This window comes from Camelina sativa, chromosome 4 (assembly GCF_000633955.1).
Source record: "Camelina sativa cultivar DH55 chromosome 4, Cs, whole genome shotgun sequence".
Taxonomy (NCBI): Eukaryota; Viridiplantae; Streptophyta; class Magnoliopsida; order Brassicales; family Brassicaceae; genus Camelina; species Camelina sativa.
In genome coordinates this window covers 24,223,783-24,243,278 of record NC_025688.1, presented here as the reverse complement: position 1 = coordinate 24,243,278, position 19,496 = coordinate 24,223,783, and the positions used below count along the sequence as shown (strand labels likewise).

Sequence of the window (19,496 nt, the reverse complement as noted above, 5' to 3'; positions counted from 1 at the left end):
GATAGAGAAACACTGTTTTGTTTCTTGTTGTGCCATGATATTAGGTTGTTGCCCATGAAGAAACAACCTCCACTTGTGCTGCGACGATCATCCACAGACCCTGCCCACTCAGACAGATGTTGGTATCCTTGGTATAGTAGATACCAAAGTCTAATGTCCCTTTGATGTACTTGATGATCTTCTTTACTGCCAGTAAATGTGACATCTTGGGCTTGGCTTGATAGCGTGCACAGATCCCTACTGACAAACATATGTCTGGTCGACTAGCAGCAAATACAATAGACTTCCAATCATTCCTCTGTATAATCTCTCATCTACATCCTCCCCTTCTTCGTCCTTAGAGATTTTGTCGTTTGCGCCCATTGGAATCTTTGCTTCTTTGCTCTTATCCAAGCCAAAACGTTGTACGAGCTCCTTAGCATAAGTACTTTGAGATACAAAGATCCCATCAGCTGATTGTTCAACTTGCAATCCCAAAAAGTACTTTAGTTCTCCCACCATACTCATTTCAAACTCTTGAGAGATGCTATCCACAAATTTTCTTACAAGAGGCTGAGAGGTAAAACCAAAAACAATGTCATCCACATAGATCTGTACGAACATTAGAGCATTGTTTCTGTTGAGAACAAACAACGTTTTGTCAACATTACCTCGACTGTACCCTTGATCCATCTGAAACATAGTCAATCTCTCATACCATGCTCGCGGTGCCTGCTTTAGACCATATAAGGCTTTCTTCAGTCGATAAACATGCTCAGGATGCTGCGAGTTCTCAAAGCCCTTCGGTTGCTCAACATAAACTTCCTCTTGCAGTATTCCATTTAGAAAGGCACTTTTAACATCCATCTGATGCAAAGTGAACTTAAGAGCACATGCCATCCCAAACATAAACCTGATTGAGTCCAACCTTGCCACCGGAGCAAAAGTTTCATCGAAATCGATTCCCTCAATTTGAGAATAACCTTGAGCTACCAACCTTGCTTTGTTCCTTACAATGCAACCACTAGCATCACTTTTGTTCTTGAATATCCACTTTGTTCCTACAACGTTGACACCAACAGGACGATGAGTAAGCTCCCAAACATCACTTTGTTCAAATTTTTCCAACTCATCTTGTATAGCAGCAATCCAGAACTCATCACGAAGCGCATCCTTGTGATTTTTGGGCTCAATAGAGGAAACAAAACATGCAAATTGTACTACATCAGAATCCTAAGAGACAGACTCCGGAACAACAGCCTTCTGCTTCTTCCCAGCCAGCTGAGCAAAATCAATCTGCTTCCCTCNCTCTACCCCCCCCCCGAATCGCACCTATAACATCAGTAGAGGAGTGATTCCTGTGAACCTGAGAAGACACAGGATCTGAATCAGATGGTGATACAGGTCTGGCAGAGACAGTAGGACTGGCAACTTCGGGCACAGACTTCTCAGCACTAGTTACCAGGTACATGTCGGAGACAATAGGAATTAATGCCACTCGTAGGAATGAGGTGTCGTCAAACACTACATTGACAGTCTCCTGAACAGATCTCAGACGTTTGTTGTAGACACGAAAGGCCATGCTATATATCCAGAATAACCTAGAAATATACCTTCATCACTTTTGGAGTCAAACTTACCCAACTGATCCTTATCATTCAGAATATAACACAGGCATCCAAACACATGGAAATAATGAACAGTTGGAGACTTCCCTTTCTAAAGCTCATAAGGAGTCTTGCTGGTCCCTGGGCGAACATGTACACGATTGATAATGTAACAGGCTGTGTTCACAGCTTCATCCCAGAACCGATGAGGCACCTGATTGCCATGTAGCATAGCTCGTGCCATCTCTTGCAACGTTCTGTTCTTCCGTTCAACAACACCATTCTGTTATGGCGTTCTTGGTGCAGAGTACTTATGAGTAATGCCTTGATGACCACAGAATTGCTCAAACTTGTCGTTTTGAAACTCACCACCATGATCGCTTCGAATGGTTTCGATTGAACACTTCTAACTTTGAATCTGCAAGGCAAGAATACGAAAACACTCAAGAGTATCAGATTTATCACGAAAAAACCTTATCCAGGTGTAGCGAGTGTAGTCATCCACCATCACAAAGATGAATCGTCGACCAGTGATACTCTGAACTTGTATAGGTCCCATCAGATCCATGTGAACCAACTGTAGAGCATGACTTGTGCGAATATCTGTCATTGACCCATGAGATGCTTTGATCTGTTTTTCCTTGTTGCATGGACCACATTCAAAGTGTGGGTCACCCTTCAGCTTTGGCAGTCCGCGTACAACTTCTTGGTTTGCCAATTTCAACATTGTGCGAACATTCAAATGACCAAGTTTCTGATGCCACAGCTCTGTGTCTAACTCAGCAGTGGCATTAAGACATGACATTTCTGATTTCCACATATAGCAATTATTCCCAGATCGTCTACCTCTGAGTTTGACAAACCCTTGTTGATCAATGGCTTTGCAATCCTTCTTGGTGAAAGTAACATCTAACCCTTCATCACACAATTGACTGAAACTGATCAGATTGGCCTTTAATCCATCTACCAGGAATACATCCTTCAGCTGAGGTTGAGTGTCACCACTAGTTGCACCCTTCCCTCGGATTTCCCCCTTTCCTCCATCTCCAAACGTAACTCTTCCACCAGCAACATTTTCTACATGAGACAAATTGTCGAGAGCACCTGTCATATGTCTGGAGCATCCGCTGTCAAAATACCACTTGGCCTGATCAACCTCACTTCTATCTGCTGTGTATGTCACATGACAGTAGAGATCATCTTTCCTGGCATACCCTTGACTAACTCTTCTAATGGCTGGGTAGAAGCTACCATTCTGCACTATATTTGTCACACGGTTCTGAAACTTGAAGCACTGGACCTTGTAGTGATTCAGATGACCATAGTACCAGCATCCTCTTCTCCTGTTGAGACCAACTGGTTGCTGAGCAGACTGGAGATAGCTCTGTGGACCATACGGCTGTCTCCCTGGTACCTCACGCTGCATAATCATCCGCTTGGGATAAAGGTTTACCTTAGATACCTGATGGAGTTGTTTGTTTGAAGCAACATGTTGTGTTTTGAGTTTTGGCTTAGAATTTTGACCTTTAATAAACTGCGTGGACTTGTCTGACCTGATTCCCTGATACCCCAAACCCCACTTTGCAGTGCTTGATTGTCCAGTGCTGAGGAAGATGTCCAGATCTTTGGTCCCTTTACTCAGCATCCTGATGTTCTTCAGTTGTTCTTCTAATTGCTTCTCAAGACCTAGTGACTTGGCTTTTTCTTCACTCAGTTCCTTAGACAGCATTGCAATGTTCATCTGAACCGTGTCTTTCTCGGCAGTCAGCTCACTGTTATCTTGAGTCTTTTTCACAATGGTCTGAATAAGAAGTCTTATCTGATCTTCCATCGACAAATCAGCCTCCTCCCCATCTGAGTCCGACTCAATTTTGGGGTCAATGTTTTCTTTCAGCAGCAAAACTTCATTTTCTTCATCTTCCTCGATGACTCCCAGCAGAGCCACAAAGTTGTTCAAAATTTCACCTTTGTTAACTTCTTCATCAGAATCACTCTCACTCCAAGTGATGCAGGACTTCTGATTATTTCCTTGGGAGGGAAAATCAGTCTTCAGTCTTGGTATGGACAAACCCCTTGCATCCATAGCACTCAAGGGAGTGCTTCCGTTTTTTGTTTGGACACTCATCCTTGTAATGCCCATATCCTTCACACTCAGCACACTGGCGTTCCGACTTATCATTCTTTCTGAACCCCTTGTCAGAATCTGCACTTGCAAGTGATGTAGATCCCTTTCGCTGACCTCTTTCCATCTTGCAAAAATACTTCTTAACCAACAGACCAACCTTTTCTTCGTCTTCAAGCTCCTGAGATTCAGCAAGCTTCTGTTCCTCTGCAGCTTTAAGTGCAAATGACTTAGCATTCATTTTTTCTTTCTTCTTTAATTGCATCTCAAACGCCTGCATCATCCCAACAACTTGATTGTACTTGAGTTCATCAGAATCAAGAGACACATCAATTGCAGACTTGTGCGGTTGAAACTTGTCAGGTAAACTTCTAAGGAATTTCTTGACCAGTTTCTTATCCTTGTATCGTTTACCCAAAACGACAGACTCTTAAGCAATACCACTCAAACGACTACTATAATCAGCCACAGATTCGGTTTCAGTCATTTGCAGATTTTCAAAGTCAGATGCAAGATTGTCCAGCCTTGTGCGTCTAACTCTACTAGTTCCTTCAAAGGTAACAACCAGAATGTCCCACGCCTCTTTAGCTGACACACAACCTTGGACTTGGTTGAAGATATCTCTTGGCAGAGATTTGAAGATGGACGACAATGCCTGCGAATTGTGTTTGGCCTCAGCCTTTTCTTCAGCTGTCCACTTCTTTCTGTGTTTCTGCACCAATTCCCCATCTTCATTCTTCTCAGTTGGATAAGACCAACCGTCCTCCACTGCAAACCATGCTTCCATGTCCATGCTTGAGATGACCTGCTGGATAGATACTTTCCAGTAGCCGAAACATTCCGGATCCAGTTTCAACTGTCCTTGTAAAGTAACAACCTCCAGTGATTTCTCCATACCCTAGTCGCAAGATCTCACCTGTTGAAAAAAATATCAGACTTTTTATCAGGTGTCTGCTCTGATACCAATTGTTAAGGTATAGAGAACACAAACACACAAAGATCACACTTGGTACGCGCCAAGCAAACGCTTTTAATCAATCTTATAAAAACACCTCGTTTCTTACAAGACTTGAAAAACAAACCTCACTCTCCTATCTATCTAACACAACACTTTGTGTAGATCTAAAAGAGTATACTCCACACACTCACCTTCAAAGCCTTTTTTCTTTGCTTGAAGATTTACAAAACTCACAACTTTATCCCACGAGTGCTGGCTCTTTTTGCGGCTAGCCCTCGCCTACTTATAACCCCACAAACAATCTCTAACCTAGATCTTTGTGTATCCTAACTAAAAGTAAATATTCCTTATCCCTAAGAAAATATTTTCCCTTATTTATTCTTATCAAATATACTCTCAATATCTTCGAATATATCTTGATCTTTTCTTCCTTTATTCCCATGTATCTTGTCAGCACGTTCATAATCTTTCTCCATGTCAGCACGTTATGTCATGTCAGCATATCAGTCCTCTGAAATACTTGACAGCTACTTGTTATCATCATAGCCATATTGCACTTTCAAACTAAACTAATTTACAGATTTAAATATGTGTTTTTATACGGTTTTTAGTTTAGCTTTACGATAGATTTTATCAGTTATGGATACATATGGATCAACTAGTAGGCTAGTGGTAACTACAAAATGGCAAACAAAACTAATATTTAATATTCGTTCATTGGAATAGGCGTAGATTTTGTGTGGAATATATAGTTTGGTAAGTAATGGCTTTGATTTTGTAACTTAGGATCACAATAGAATGGTTATGCAGTTCCACAATATTTATTCAATTGCAGTGTAAGCACTCGTATGTGCAATCATTCTCCAAGTTACAAATATATAATGTATTTCTTCTGTCCAAAGTATTATTCCTAGTCAAGTTGTTTCTTCTTTTCGCTTTACCAATCATAGAAGCTATGTTACAAACAAACTATATTTTGGTAATATGTAGGCAAACTAGTACAATATTGTAGAGTGTGGTCTAAAAGTTTCAGTATAGATAAATTAATAAGTATGAATTCCAACTTTTTGATCCGTCATTTGTTGGATAAAATAAATTACATTAAGATAACAATATTTAGGATGACATTTTAAAACAAATCAGTGTTAATGTATAATTCTTTTCTTTAGACGATCCAGATTCCAGAATAAAGATACAAAAATAATAAACCTTTCACGAAAAATTAATGATCGGAATGATACAAAATCAACAATCAAGAGTTAAGACAACAAAAAAGAACTATTTACATTGCTTAGCCCTGAAATTCTCATGGTCAAGAAGCCTAACCATGAGCTTCTCAAACCTCTTCCAACTCACCGTTGGCTTAACAACCTCAGGAGTCTTCAACCCCAATCCATTTTCTGTTTGACCCAACAGCTCGGTATCGATCTTATCGAGTAAGAGATCATCCTCTCGAAACTGCCTTGCGAATGGAGCCCCGCTTTGGACCATATCCAAGAAATTCTCAACCGTTAGATTCAAGGCGCGCTGTTGAAGAAGCGGATCCCAATTTGTGTAATGCAGGTCGTGGTTAACAGTTGTGTTCTGATAATCTTTGTTGTTGCACACAACTGTCTGAAAATAGCCTTCGGATGATAAGAGGAAGTTGGTATAGTACATCAATAACGTTCTTGGGAGATTGTCCCATCCCCAAATGCAGAACTCGAGGAATGGTCTTGTTAAAGCTACGCTGGTTGAACCTATTAGAACAAGATTCATCCACAAAAATGAGGCAATCATACGCTTAGGATAAGAGTGAAGATGAAATGAGATTAAGTGTTTTTTTTTACCCATGAAAAGTTTGAATGAAGCAGGCAAAGATCTCCGTTCTTTAGCCCAAAAGACACCAGACTTCTTCAAATGGTAAAAGCCGGGATCGATAATGATAGGCCTTGCTCTTTGGTTCCTGCAAAACTTACAATTAGAGATACTATGCAAGAAGCAACGTAAATGATCAAATACTAAATTTAAAACAGAGGACATTTCAAGGTAGGTATACATAATATTAGCTCCCTCACTCTTTCCAACCGATGTTGCTTGTGTGCTCAATGAAGTTCAGGTAGCGAGGCAAGTATGAGAAGATGTGCAAAATATCTGAAACAAGCGAAAAGTACAATAAGATCACTGAACTATAAAACAGGAATCGATAAGTCCAAGCCAAAACCACAATTAGACACCTTCACATGTTTTACATTCAAGTCCAGTGTTCAGAGTCTAGTTAGAGTCAATACAGAGAAACAAACCAAACATATATAATCATAAGTCTTCCTAATTCTTGTAGAAGTCAATAGTGCAAGAAGACAGCAAGTCAACTGATCGGACTACATTGAAGGACGCATCAAACAGAGGGGAAGTGATTTGAGTAGTAAGCATTCTCAAACAAGAGACATGAAATCAAGTTAAGAGGACAATCAAATTCAAAAGCATTAAGATTTTCTTGATTCCTATACAATACAACATTGTCTACAAAGACAACCAACAAAACCATGCGCCAAATCAAATACATAAGGCTTTTGTTTCATACAATTTTCCTATTTCCTCCTATACAAATGAACATTGTATACACCTAATTTGATATTGGATTACAGAACAAGAACAATTTCACTTTGAATCTCCAATGAACTTATCACCACCAAAACATGAAGCAAAAAGATTTTATGAAATTTGTTTTAAAGATTGAGCAAAAAAGTTACCATCTTGAGGCATGAGAGGGTAATCAGAAGAGCTAAGATTAATAAACCAATCCCAATCCTTAGCTTTCTTCAAAAAAATCGCAACACCATGAAGCGTACTAGCTAACATCGTCGGACCTTTCTCCGTAACCAAATCAGCCAAACCAACGACCATAACATTCCCAAACTTCTTCTTCTCCGATCTCACATACTTAGCAAGCTCCATCCTCTCTTCATCGGAAGCTTCGAGGTCCAAATGAAGAAGATAGTAATTTCTCGGATGGTGTATCGCTCTCAACAGCCTCTTCACACGTTTCCCATCTCCTTTCGTCCCCGTTACCAGATAAGCTAGCCTCGGAATCTTCGATTCTCCGGTTAGGATTCGGTTTGGGGTTAAACCGGAGGATGAATCTGAAGGTTTTCGAGAGGTTAGTGTTAAACCCAGAAGAAATAAAAGTAAAACGCCGAATACTGTAACCACCGGTCGAGAATAAGAACGAGGAGAAGTAATGTGAGATCTTTTCATGTTTTAATCGTATAGGTTTCTCTCCGGGGCATATCCGTCTCTAGATCTGACCCGACGGTGGAGAGAGAGAGTAACGCCGGGAAGAAGAAGACGAAAGTTTAGTTTTTTTAATTTTGAAAATATTAAATCGGTTGGTGAAATACCAAAAACGCCGTCGTCTTTGTTAAGAGAAGACGTGGATGAATTAGTGACCGTCCGATTAATCTTAGGAGCTTGCTGTGAGTCAACGTCAGATTTCACATCACTCACACAGATACACACTTACGGAGTTACGAAGCAACCAAATAAAATAAAATTTAACGGACATAATTTTTTTTCGAAATTGACGTAATTTGTTTTACAAAATATCTATATATAAAAAAATGTGGAAAATAGCAAAATCGAGAAATAAATTATATTTAATTTTTATATTAAAAAAAATTCAAACTAAACTAGAAGCATCAGGTAAGCCTTGACGCCAATCGTCATCTCTATTAGTGGCCGAAACGCGACGGTTTCCACCGCTGCGATTCGCGTTAACAGTAGTAACGTTGGCAGCTGCTGCGGTTTCGGTGCTCTGTTGTTTAACAGGGACTTCAGCTCGGCAAATGGGACAATTAGGATGATCTTGAAGCCACTCTTCAATACAATCCACGTGGAAAGCGTGGTCACACGTAAGCCGCCGTATTTTTTCACCGTCGGTGATTACGTAGAGACACACCGTGCACTCGTTTCCGATCTCTTTCGAATGTTTCTCCTTTTGGAATTTATCGCCGGATTCAGGAGGAGATACTACGGTGGTGGTCGGTGAGGTGATGTCGACGGTGACGTCGTTGGAGGACGAGGTTGTGCTGCTGCTGCGGCGTGAGGAAGAGGAGTTGCGTCGGGAGGAAGAAGAGCAAGGGACGGTGAAGAAGAGAGCGTAAACTAAAGCGGGAACGGCGACGATTGCGATGACGGCAAAGATTAGTTTGAGAGGAGAGAGGTCGATGCTTCGTGGAGGAGCTGGGAACGGTGGTGGAGGTCCGAAGATGATGAAGGTTGAATTGGTAGTGATGGTGGTGCCGGGAAAGACGGTGTCGGGAACAGTAACGGCGGGAGTTGGGACGACGGCGCCGTAGCCGGAGCTGGAGCCGAAGGTTGTTGTTGAATTATTGAACATAATTATGTGAATATGAAATGTGGTGGGGGACGAGCTGATAATAATAATAATGGATAGTGCTTCTTATTACTAACTAAGTTTGTTTTTCTGTTTTTTTCTTTGGCGAAAGGTCAAAATTAAATAATTGTATTTGTAACAACAAAATTAAATAGTAGTATTCACTATTCAGTTTATTCACTTACAGCTTAGCGGTTGTATTAATTTGCTAATCTCGTACTGTATGCAACAATCACTTTCGTAATCGTAACTATTTTAATTACGCTTACATAACAAAGTAATAAATCTCTTTCATTGGTTTATTTAATTTTGATAGCGTGTCCTTATTGTAATTCTAGTATATGTATTTCGTACTCTTTTTTTTTTTTTTAACACAAGTGATAATTAAAGATGAAGAAGGATCTTCTTTGGTGTTTTGTTATGATGGTTACATGGCAGTAGTGGTTGGACATTTGGTGGTTTGTCGGTGCCACCAAAATTATTTATTCTTTTATTTCCAGCCTTTATATTTCTCTATCTATGGCTCTTGGTTTTGGACTTTTGGTTATATATAAGCTAATTTTAGACATCCTTTTCTTGTGTCCATCTTGATTCAATTCTTTAAAAATTCCTATTCTTAGTTTACATATATATTACTGTTTCTATATATATAACTTTTAATATATTATAACATATTAATTAAAAGTATATATAATTATTAATTAATAATATAATAGTAGTTACTTTTTTGTAGTTTTTTTCCAATTTTGATGAATTACTAAATATATAAAATAAAAAAACTTCTATTTCTATTTTATATAGTATAGACCAAATAGGTAATAATAGACCACTAATTTGAGCTTTGAGGTGTAGTGGAGTATAGTGATGATGGATTTTATGGGTTTTACTTTTACCTGTTTGTACTTGTCAAAATATATAATGTGTAATGTTATGAATTTAAGATGAGTAAAAAAAAATATTACGAGAAGTTTTGAAAGTTTTATTCAAATCGATATCAGCAATATGGTTGGACAACTAAGTTATTAATAATAATAATAATAATAATAATAATAATATTATTATTATTATTATTATTATTATTATTATTATTATTATTATTCTACTTTATTTTGTTTTAAAAGTTATGATATCAGTTTTGAAATTAAAGAGAGTCAAAATCTGTGCCCACAGTTTGATCCTAATTCTTAAATGTAGATTTCTACTTAAGAAAAAAAAATCAATATAAATTACTAGATAAATTTCTTTTACTACCTCTCATAATTTGTTTATGATTGATTGGGACATATCAGAACGTTGAAAGAAAAATAAATCAAATTTCAGTATGACCTAAATATATTGTAGAGAGACCTTAACCACATGGATTACATCTTCTATACAAGGCAAAAAAAACCCAAGTTCATCTACTGAAGATTCTACCAAAGTCGATCAAACCATCAAAATTCAACCAGTAATTAAGTGTAAGACTTAAACCACTGAAAATTCCACCAAAGTCGATCAAACCATCAAAATTCAACTAAACCAAAAAAAACCCCAAGTTCATCTACTTCCATAACTTCTTGGTCAGACCCAAGACCCATGTCTACAAAAAGTCTAAAAGGTCTTACACTTAATTACTGATCAAGTAATTTTGGAATGAACATGTCTTCGTACATCATTGGTAAGTTGGATTTAGCATGACACCTTCACACCTTGTAGCCCGTTTTGGAATCTTTCTGACTTTATTGATGACGTTTCCAAAACTTTCATTTAGCATTAGTTTCTTCAAAAATAGACACTTCCTTATAAAGTATTTTGCTAGTTGCATCTTGCTTGATGTCTTTGTAACTGTGGTTGGTATCTTCAATAGAACAAACTTGAGGGATGACTTGAAACACTGAGGAACAAATGAGTGTTTAATGTTCTTTGTCTCTAGAAGGCCGTCAAATTCCTGATGATACAACAACACCAAGGAAAATTTAGTTCTTCATTGTTGGACATGAATCTCAAAATGTAATTTTACAAAAGCAAAGGAAATGATGGATGCAAGTCGAGTGAGTTCAGATTCAGGCAGTAACCAAGAAACGTTGCAAACATTTCCCAAGAAGACTCAGGAAACAAAGCATTCAAGCAAGTCAAGTTAAAGAAGTGAGGTAGCGGATCCAATCTGTAATAATCAGCAATCTTCTGTGTATTGAGAAAGAAAATTTTCATAATTAAGAAAGTTGTGTTAGTGATCAATGAATAAAGCTTGATACGTATCTCTAGCGTTTGAGCAGAGATTGTCATTTCACGGACTATTGATATGGCATTGAGAAAACCACTGATCATAGTATCATCATCATCATACTCCTCCACATCAAAGTTAAGATCGATGTTCACCTTTGCATAAGGACCAATACTGTGAACTATGAAGCTCTCAGATTGGTAATTGATGATACTCATATACTTGAGTTTGTGAGCATGAATTTCAACCTCAGGGTCACAATGTTCTTCGGCATCGGCGTCGACGTCCTAAACCCTCTTGAATCTCTCCAAGTTGACATTTTGGTTAGACTCTTCCATAAAGGTAACAAAGAAGTCCTCCAAGTCCTAGCAATCAGGGAAATTACTAGAATGTCTAAAAATTTATGTAAATAAAAGTTAATGTTTTAGATGAGCTTCAACAATGTTTGCTTAATTGACCTAAATTTGAAAGTTCATAGTTTAAATAGCCTACATTTGAAAGTTCATGATTTAAATGACTTATATTTGAAAATTGTTAGTTATTATTATTATTATTCTACTTTATTTTGTTTTAATAGTTTTGATATCAATTTTGAAACTAAAGAAAGTCAAGTTTTGATATCGTTAAAAGAAAAATAAATCAAGTTTTGGTATGACCTAAATATATTGTAGTGAGACGTTAACCCATTAGATAATCACATGGATTATCTGTTCTATACAAGGCAAAAAAAAAAAAATCCATAATATCAAATTCATGAAGTTTTGTTTGATTGAGAAAAAGGTTAGAACATATAAAGAGCACAAAGATAAAGACAATTTAGACAACGATGTATTAGTGTATGTTGTTCTTCTTTTATTTACCACAAATCCAACGTTGTTACTTGTTAGTTTGAAAACCAAAAATAATTTATATACTCTTCTTCTTATCACCAAATATATTTTAAACAAATTTTATAAATTTCTTAAAAAAAAAAAAAAATTAGAACCAAGACTGTACATAGTTGACGGCGTGTAATCAAAACCAAAAAGTATCAATAAACTATTCATCGTCACCGTTAAGTAACGGAGGAAAGTCTCCACGGTGCCATCCAGGGCAGGCGTTTACTTCCGTCGGGTTCGTATCTTCCTCTCTCTCTCTAGAAAAAAAAAAAGAGGAAGAAGAAGAAAAAATCAAGATTTTGTTGTGTTGGCGACGATGATGACGATACCATCTGCATCGTGCTCATCTTAGCTTCATCCTCTTTCTATGTTTATCTGTATTTATTCCACAAGGGAACCAAAAAAAAACTCCTTTTTTGCATCTCTTCTTCAAAAGTGTCCGTTTTCTTTGTTGGTTTGTGACGATTCATCAGTATCTGAGAAGACTAGGGAGCTTCCTGTTATAGGTTTTTACGATTAGTCTCATTGGAGTTGTGTGTTTACTAATTATTACAGCTGAAAGATTGGGAATTTAGGTGTTTTAGAGTTCGATTGAGATAAGGAGTGTTCTAGGTATATATTTTAAGTAGTTTGGTTCCTCTTTTAGAAAGTGTTTGTCTTTAGGAGAGGAAGATGAGAATTGCAAGTGTTGTTATTGTTATTGGGGTTATGAGATTTGTCTCTGGTGTGAGTTGAAAAAAGGTAGATACTTTTGTTTAACGTCTTTGACTCAATGGAGAATCATCATCCTTCGACTCTCTTGTCTATGGATTCTAGTGCTTCTTCTCACGAGGAGCTTGATTTGGAGATGAATAATAACAGGCAATCTCTTCTTTCTGGCCCTCCTGATATCAATTTGCCTCTCTCAGCTGAGCGAAGTCCTCCTCCTCAGCCTTGGAACTTGGATTCTTGTGACATTTTGGATGTTGGGTTAGGTTCACAGGCTTATGAGACTGAGAATTACATGAGTGTTGTGCCTAAGGTTGGGAGGAAATGTGCTAAGCGGGTTGATAGTGTGTGGGGTGCCTGGTTTTTCTTCAGTTTCTACTTCAAGCCTGCGTTGAACGAGAAGTCAAAGGCGAAAATAGTTAGGGATAGCAATGGGATCTCTGGTTTTGACAAGTCAGATTTGAAGCTTGATGTGTTTCTAGTTCAGCATGATATGGAGAACATGTATATGTGGGTTTTTAAGGAAAGACCTGAGAATGCGCTTGGCAAGATGCAGTTGAGGAGTTACATGAACGGGCATTCGAGACAAGGGGATCGTTTGTTTCCATTTAGTGTTGAGAAAGGTTTTGTAAGGTCTCATAGAATGCAGAGGAAGCACTACAGAGGTTTGTCAAATCCGCAGTGTGTTCACGGGATTGAGCTTGTTCCTTTGCCAAACCTCACGTGTCTTGATGAGGAAGAGAGGAAAAGGTGGATGGAGCTTACGGGTCGTGATTTGAATTTCACCATTCCACCTGAAGCTAGTGACTTTGGTTCGTGGAGAAACCTTCCCAACACTGACTTTGAGCTCGAGAGGCCTACACCGTCTTTGAAGAATCCTTCTGCAAGCCACTCTAAGAAATTACTCAATGGATCGGGGCTCAATCTCTCAACTCAACCATCCAACCATTCAAATGGTGAAGCAACTGATCTGTCTCCCTCAAGCCATAAGAAGAGGAAGGACTTGTTCTCAAATGGGATCCATGAGGAGGAATGTTGCTTAACCGTGAACCCGATACCTCCTGTTATCGAAGCTCACCAGAACGAGCTACCAAATTGGTCAAACGAGTTTAGTGGAGCCATGAAAAACGTTTATGGACCTGTTACTGCTGCAAAAACGATCTACGAGGATGAAGAAGGCTACTTGATCATAATCAGCCTTCCTTTTGTTGATTTAAACAGCGTTAAAGTCTCGTGGAGGAACACTCTCGCACACGGAATCATAAAAGTTTCATGCATCAGCACATCGCGTGTACCTTTTATAAAGAGACATGATAGAACATTCAAGTTGACTGATCCAGCCTCTGAGCACTGCCCACCAGGAGAATTTGTCAGAGAGGTCCCGTTATCAACCCGGATCCCAGAAGATGCAAACATTGAAGCGTATTATGATGGACCTGGATCAGTTCTTGAGATACTTGTTCCGAAACTAAGAGCTGGCCCGGAAGAGCATGAGGTGCGGGTGTGTCTCCGTCCTCATCTCAGTGGAAACGATCTTATGCTGACATAAAAAGAGAAGCATATGTCCAGTTTCCTTTGTTTGTAATAGCTTATTATAGGAGTCATCTCTCATTGATATTGGCCAATGGCCACTCATATATAGGCGTTTTAAATTTTAATAGGATTTTTCATCTCATTGCAAGCTGTGTGTACGATGCGTTGGAATCAACCCTGATTCAATTTGTGTTTGTACAGTACAAAGAAAGAAAATTTGTCATGATTTAAGATATTACTAATTTACCACAGTAAAAGCTTTGAGGGTTGACTGTAACATTCTCTTAAGTTTAAATATGTAACCATTTCAAAGTATAATAGCTCGTTCAAGCAATAAAAAACGAATCATATCAGATACAGTTTAAGGCTACTGATTGAGATCAAGCAAGAGCTGTCGAAGTGCATCCGAAGAGAGAGGTACATTCAGACACTCTTGTCCATCAGAGTTCCTCTTGGTCTTAACCAGTTCGTGGTCTTTAAATTCCGTAAGATGTGAGTTCAAAGTCACTTGACTGCTCACAAAGAAGCGTTCTCGAGAGGCTGAATACAGATCATCAGTGGGCATTCCGTCTTCATCTGGGTGAGAAAGTTGGTACTCAGCAAGAATCTTGAAGACGTTCTGAGCGTTTGGCGTTAAACTCTGTAAGACAATGGCTGCTGTTTTGGCGGTTTGGGCTGTGCTTCCCTGTGCAAGAACCAATGGAAAGAATACACCTTCCACATTGTATGGCGCAAATGTTGGAACATGGTGCCATAGCCAGTTAAACTGAGTGTGCACCATTTTCTTATCCCACACTGCCAATGGATACAAGAAACATCGCCTCAGGACAAAGAAGCAATACAGAAGATATTTAAAGTATTGGACAGATGGCAGTGAACATAAATAATGATAACAGACCTCAGTCATGATGAGCAATTAGCAGAAGATATACAGAGAAAGATGGAGAGTAATGCTTACATAATGGAGCGTTGACATGGTCAATAGAGGCAACAAGGCGTATGTGCGAACAGGAAGCAAGCCGGGCAAGAGTTTGTTGTGATTCGGGATCCCTAAGAGCAGGGCCGTCAATGTTATGGACAACAGCGCATATGAAGCAGTCTTTATCTTCAGACTGTGGGGCATGTAGAAAGGAAAGAATGTCATCTACGGAGCGTAAAGGAGATGTTTCTTGACCTTTAGAGACGCTCCCAGAACTCTTTCTTCTAGACTTCAACAGCTCGGACAGAAGTTCAGCTAATGCTAAAAGAACCTGAATTTACAAACATTGAAAAGACGATTTTGCTATTACCTAAAGCGAATTTCTTTCCAACCTGTGAAGAACATACTGCATCCAAACAGACAAAAGAGAACCTGTTTTAGATTTACGGAAGGGAGGTTGCCGTTGATGACCACAACGGAATACTCAGTCAAAGAAGCAGAAGCAAAATCTTCAATTAAAGCTTTCTTAGATCCAAAGCCATACATTAGAAGGCCAAAGCCACACCTGTAAGTAGCAGCAAAATGAAATGAAGACACACTAAAAGTATGACGATTCAGATGGATGAAACATATTTCAGATTCCGGGCAAAACTAAGATGGAGCATAGGTGACTCTTAACTTCTAGAGAAGAAATACAAGAGAAGGTCCACGCTCAATGTCTAAGTTAAATTCCTCTGAACAGTTTCTACAATAAGTGATATTTCAGATTCAAAAAGCAAAGAACCTTTTTACTCACCTGAGCTCAAAGACCCACTTTGGGTACATAGTCTTGTAATCACTCATAAGCTTAGAAACCTCTTTAGCGTGCTTCATTTCAATATTAGATGATGTTTCTCTAAGCTCCTGAAAACACACACATAACGTTTCTCCATCAGTTTATCACCAAAAAAGCATACATTGGGAAGAGAATATCCAAAAAAGAATCACCTGCTCATCAACAATATGAATATCAGAGAGCTTGTGAGCTGATCGCTTACTCGCCCCACCCAATTCTTTTGCCAGAAAGTAGTTTCTTGAGAAACCAAACTCATCTTCTTCTTCTATGTCGTCAATGTCCTCCATCTTCGTTTGGAACAAAACAATGAAACAATCGAACGAAACTAACAACATAGCAATGGATAACTCAATTTCACCATATCGAACGAGAAATCACCTTTATAAAATCCGGACACCTACACGAACAAAATCACGGCAACGAATCGTTCGTGGATTCGATTTTGTGTCCGATCAGATCGCCGGTAAGAACTTCGACGATTAGATTTAGTTAGCAGGCGGAGAAGACAACAAAAATTGACCTACGAAGACGATGAGATGCAGTCTCGATTTTCCCGCGCTTTTCTTCTTCGTGTTTCCCGGTTACAACACGACGTCGTCGTTTCACAGGCATTTTAAATCTAACGGTTCATGTTCCATTATCAGATATGACACGGATGGCAAAAGATCCAACGGTCTACATGCTATGTTGACAAAATCACACGGATCGACATTATAAACCGTCGGTTAACAGCTGGTTTGGTTAGTGTTTTTTAATTTGGAATGTTTTGAATGGTTTTGGAAACTTTGAATGAATCTGTTTCTTTTTCTTGCTCTGTTTTTAAGGATCTTATCTCATATATGGTCTAAATTTTTAATTATCTTATCATATCTAAGTTATAAAAACTTGACAAGAAGGATAGATATATAAACTGATAATGGCACAAAGAAAATGGTATGAAGATGATGATCCATATGTGGTTTTCTTAGCTTATAGTTAAGATTTCCAGATGGACAATTTTTTTATGGGCGAAATTTGGGCAGACTGTAATGGACAATGATCCAAAACAGGTTTGTGTCCAATAAAGACCATGTCCAAATTGTTTTGCCTATGGACAGTCTATATTTTCTTTTCTCTTATTTTATTAAATGAGATTTAAAATTTAATGTGTATAATTTAAAAATAACAATTTTATTTGTATAATTTAAGAAATTTAGTTTACTGAATATAATGACTAAAACAAAATTAATGAGACTTAACTAAATTTAGTAGCAAAGTCAACGATACAAAGCCAAATTTAGTAGCAAAGTCAACAGTACAAAACCAAATTTAGTAGCAAAGTCAACAAAACAACAATACAAAGCGATTAAATCCAAAACAACAATACATAACCAATTTTAGTAGCAATCAATAGGTGAGTCAATAACTGATGGAGCCATTGCGCAATCGAAAACTGGCATGGTATTACTTGATTTATTATCTCCACTGATTTAGCTTTTGTTTTCCAATTGTTGGTTGGCGTGTAGCTTTTCTAGTACTAGTGTCCCATGATTTGCTGCAATGATATTGAGTCCCTTCATTAGTAGCTCTAATCAAATCCATTACGATGCTTAAGGCACAACAATACATGCCACACGAATAAATAAATGAGTTAAGAGATCGATGGCTTTCTAATCAATTTGTTTTCCTTTGTTTTTTTTGCTTTTTACATAATTGATCTTTGTTTTGTGACGTCTGAAAACCAAAAATCCATAGATCATATGGTATATTTGGAAACCATGTAATGATCGTTTGGTGAAACAACCCAACCCGTTTTTTTTTTTAATACATCTATATTCCCTAACTCCAATTAATACAGCGAATAACCCAAGCAATTTCAATAAAGCAATAACGAATAAATGAATAACATAATAAATGAATGGTTTTGGAAACTTTGAATCAATCTGTATCTTTTTCTTAGCTCTGTCCCAGTTTGTGTGCTCTGTCTAAATTTTTAAGGATCTTATATCATATATGGTTGCAAAGTTTTAAAAACTTGACAAGAAGGATAGATATCATAAACGAAAATGGCTATGAAGATGATGATGGGCATTGAAACGAAAATCCATATGTGGTTTCTTAGCTTATATAGTTAAAAAACGAATGTGAATTTATCATCATATGGATTGCAGAGTTGACAAGCGCCATAGAAATAAATAAATTGCATCAAGAGATGATATTATATAGATGAACAGAAACACACAGCAATGCACACTAAGAAGATACAACGATTTCAAAGTTCAAAACAACGGAGAGAAAGAAAAAGAAGATCCAACCATTCAGAATTAAAGAGTAAAATTCTGAAACCTGTGCTTTTATTCATTAAGACATTGCTATGTTGTAAATTATTCCGCCACGATCATCCATATCAGCTGCAAAAGTTATTTGTTTGATGGGATTCGGCGAAAGAGATGTGGAAAATAGGACGGGACTCTCAGGACAGCTGGAGCGGCGAAATATCGAGACTTGCCTCTCAGGACAGCTGGAACGGAGGTACGTCGAAACGCGCGGCCACTCAAGACACAGTAGCTGTAGTTTCCTCTCTGGGAGTGGGAGCATTCCAAAATCTTCCGGTAAGCAGTCAAATTCTTGGCATGAGGGTCATTTCTGTCGAAGTTTGGTTCTACTCTCTGGAACAAGGCTATAGCTGCCAATAGGCCTTTAGTTTTGTCAACAAGACCTAAATAGTTTGCAAGCTCGGTCGGAGGAAATGTCATTTTCTTTCTATCCATCCACTCATATATCTACAAAGAAACACACACATTTTCATTCATTCATTCGTTTTAGTTCCAAAATCAAATTCTTTCTTATATATAATCCAGTATGATCCATCTAACGTACGTAATACCTGGCACGCGTGTATGTGTTTTCCGAACTTGTCGACCTGCTTAGCCCAACCAAAGAGATCTTCTTGAGTGACGGAAACACCCTCTGCCTCCTCCCTCTTGGTAAACTCATTTAACGTATTCTTCACTCCCCTCCCCTTCTTCTCTATGATAGCCCGAAGTTCCTTGAACATTTTCCTCTTCTTCCTCTGCTCTCTGGCTGTCACCTTCGCCTTCTCAGCAGAACCCGAATATCCATCGTTTTCACGAATAGATCAGCCTTGACGCCAGCCGCCGTCAATGGAGAACTTGACGTTGTACAGCTCCGCCTCCAGAGGTGAGAATTCTCGACGCTAGACGACGCCGGAGCAGCCACCGTCGTACAGACCCTCTTCAAGAAATGTGAACCGGATACCATCACAATGCGGCGGAAGTTCATTGTCTCACTCTCTCACAAGTCACCATTGTCAAAACCCTAAACAGTTCACTTTAATGTTGATTGATTGATGATTGGTTATCGTTTTTGTTAAGATTCT

General features: G+C 38.3%; 4 protein-coding genes across 5 annotated transcripts; 1 reads left to right on the top strand and 3 right to left on the bottom strand.

Moving 5' to 3' along the window:
• Positions 5,812-8,016, bottom strand: LOC104782186 (beta-glucuronosyltransferase GlcAT14C). The gene is made up of 4 exons (XM_010507048.2): positions 7,399-8,016; positions 6,724-6,799; positions 6,496-6,611; positions 5,812-6,405 (listed from the first exon to the last, which is right to left on the bottom strand). Exons 1-4 carry the CDS (start codon positions 7,901-7,903, stop codon positions 5,945-5,947), a joined length of 1,158 nt encoding a protein of 385 aa, XP_010505350.1. The 5' UTR covers positions 7,904-8,016; the 3' UTR covers positions 5,812-5,944.
• Positions 8,284-9,213, bottom strand: LOC104782185 (RING-H2 finger protein ATL33-like). Its single transcript, XM_010507047.2, has one exon. The coding sequence runs from the start codon at positions 9,042-9,044 to the stop codon at positions 8,325-8,327; it is 720 nt and encodes a 239-aa protein (XP_010505349.1). The 5' UTR covers positions 9,045-9,213; the 3' UTR covers positions 8,284-8,324.
• LOC104782184 lies at positions 12,335-14,594 on the top strand. The gene has a single exon (XM_010507045.2). The coding sequence runs from the start codon at positions 12,895-12,897 to the stop codon at positions 14,377-14,379; it is 1,485 nt and encodes a 494-aa protein (XP_010505347.1). The 5' UTR covers positions 12,335-12,894; the 3' UTR covers positions 14,380-14,594.
• Positions 14,631-16,714, bottom strand: LOC104782183 (origin of replication complex subunit 2-like). 2 transcript variants are annotated; one of them, XM_010507044.2, is made up of 6 exons: positions 16,496-16,713; positions 16,270-16,404; positions 16,079-16,185; positions 15,715-15,847; positions 15,322-15,613; positions 14,631-15,158 (listed from the first exon to the last, which is right to left on the bottom strand). In XM_010507044.2, the coding sequence occupies exons 2-6, from the start codon at positions 16,402-16,404 to the stop codon at positions 14,731-14,733; spliced, it is 1,095 nt and encodes a 364-aa protein (XP_010505346.1). In that variant the 5' UTR covers positions 16,496-16,713; the 3' UTR covers positions 14,631-14,730. The 2 variants fall into 2 exon arrangements, with proteins under 2 accessions (XP_010505346.1, XP_019100481.1); XM_019244936.1 differs by having other exon boundaries at positions 16,270-16,714.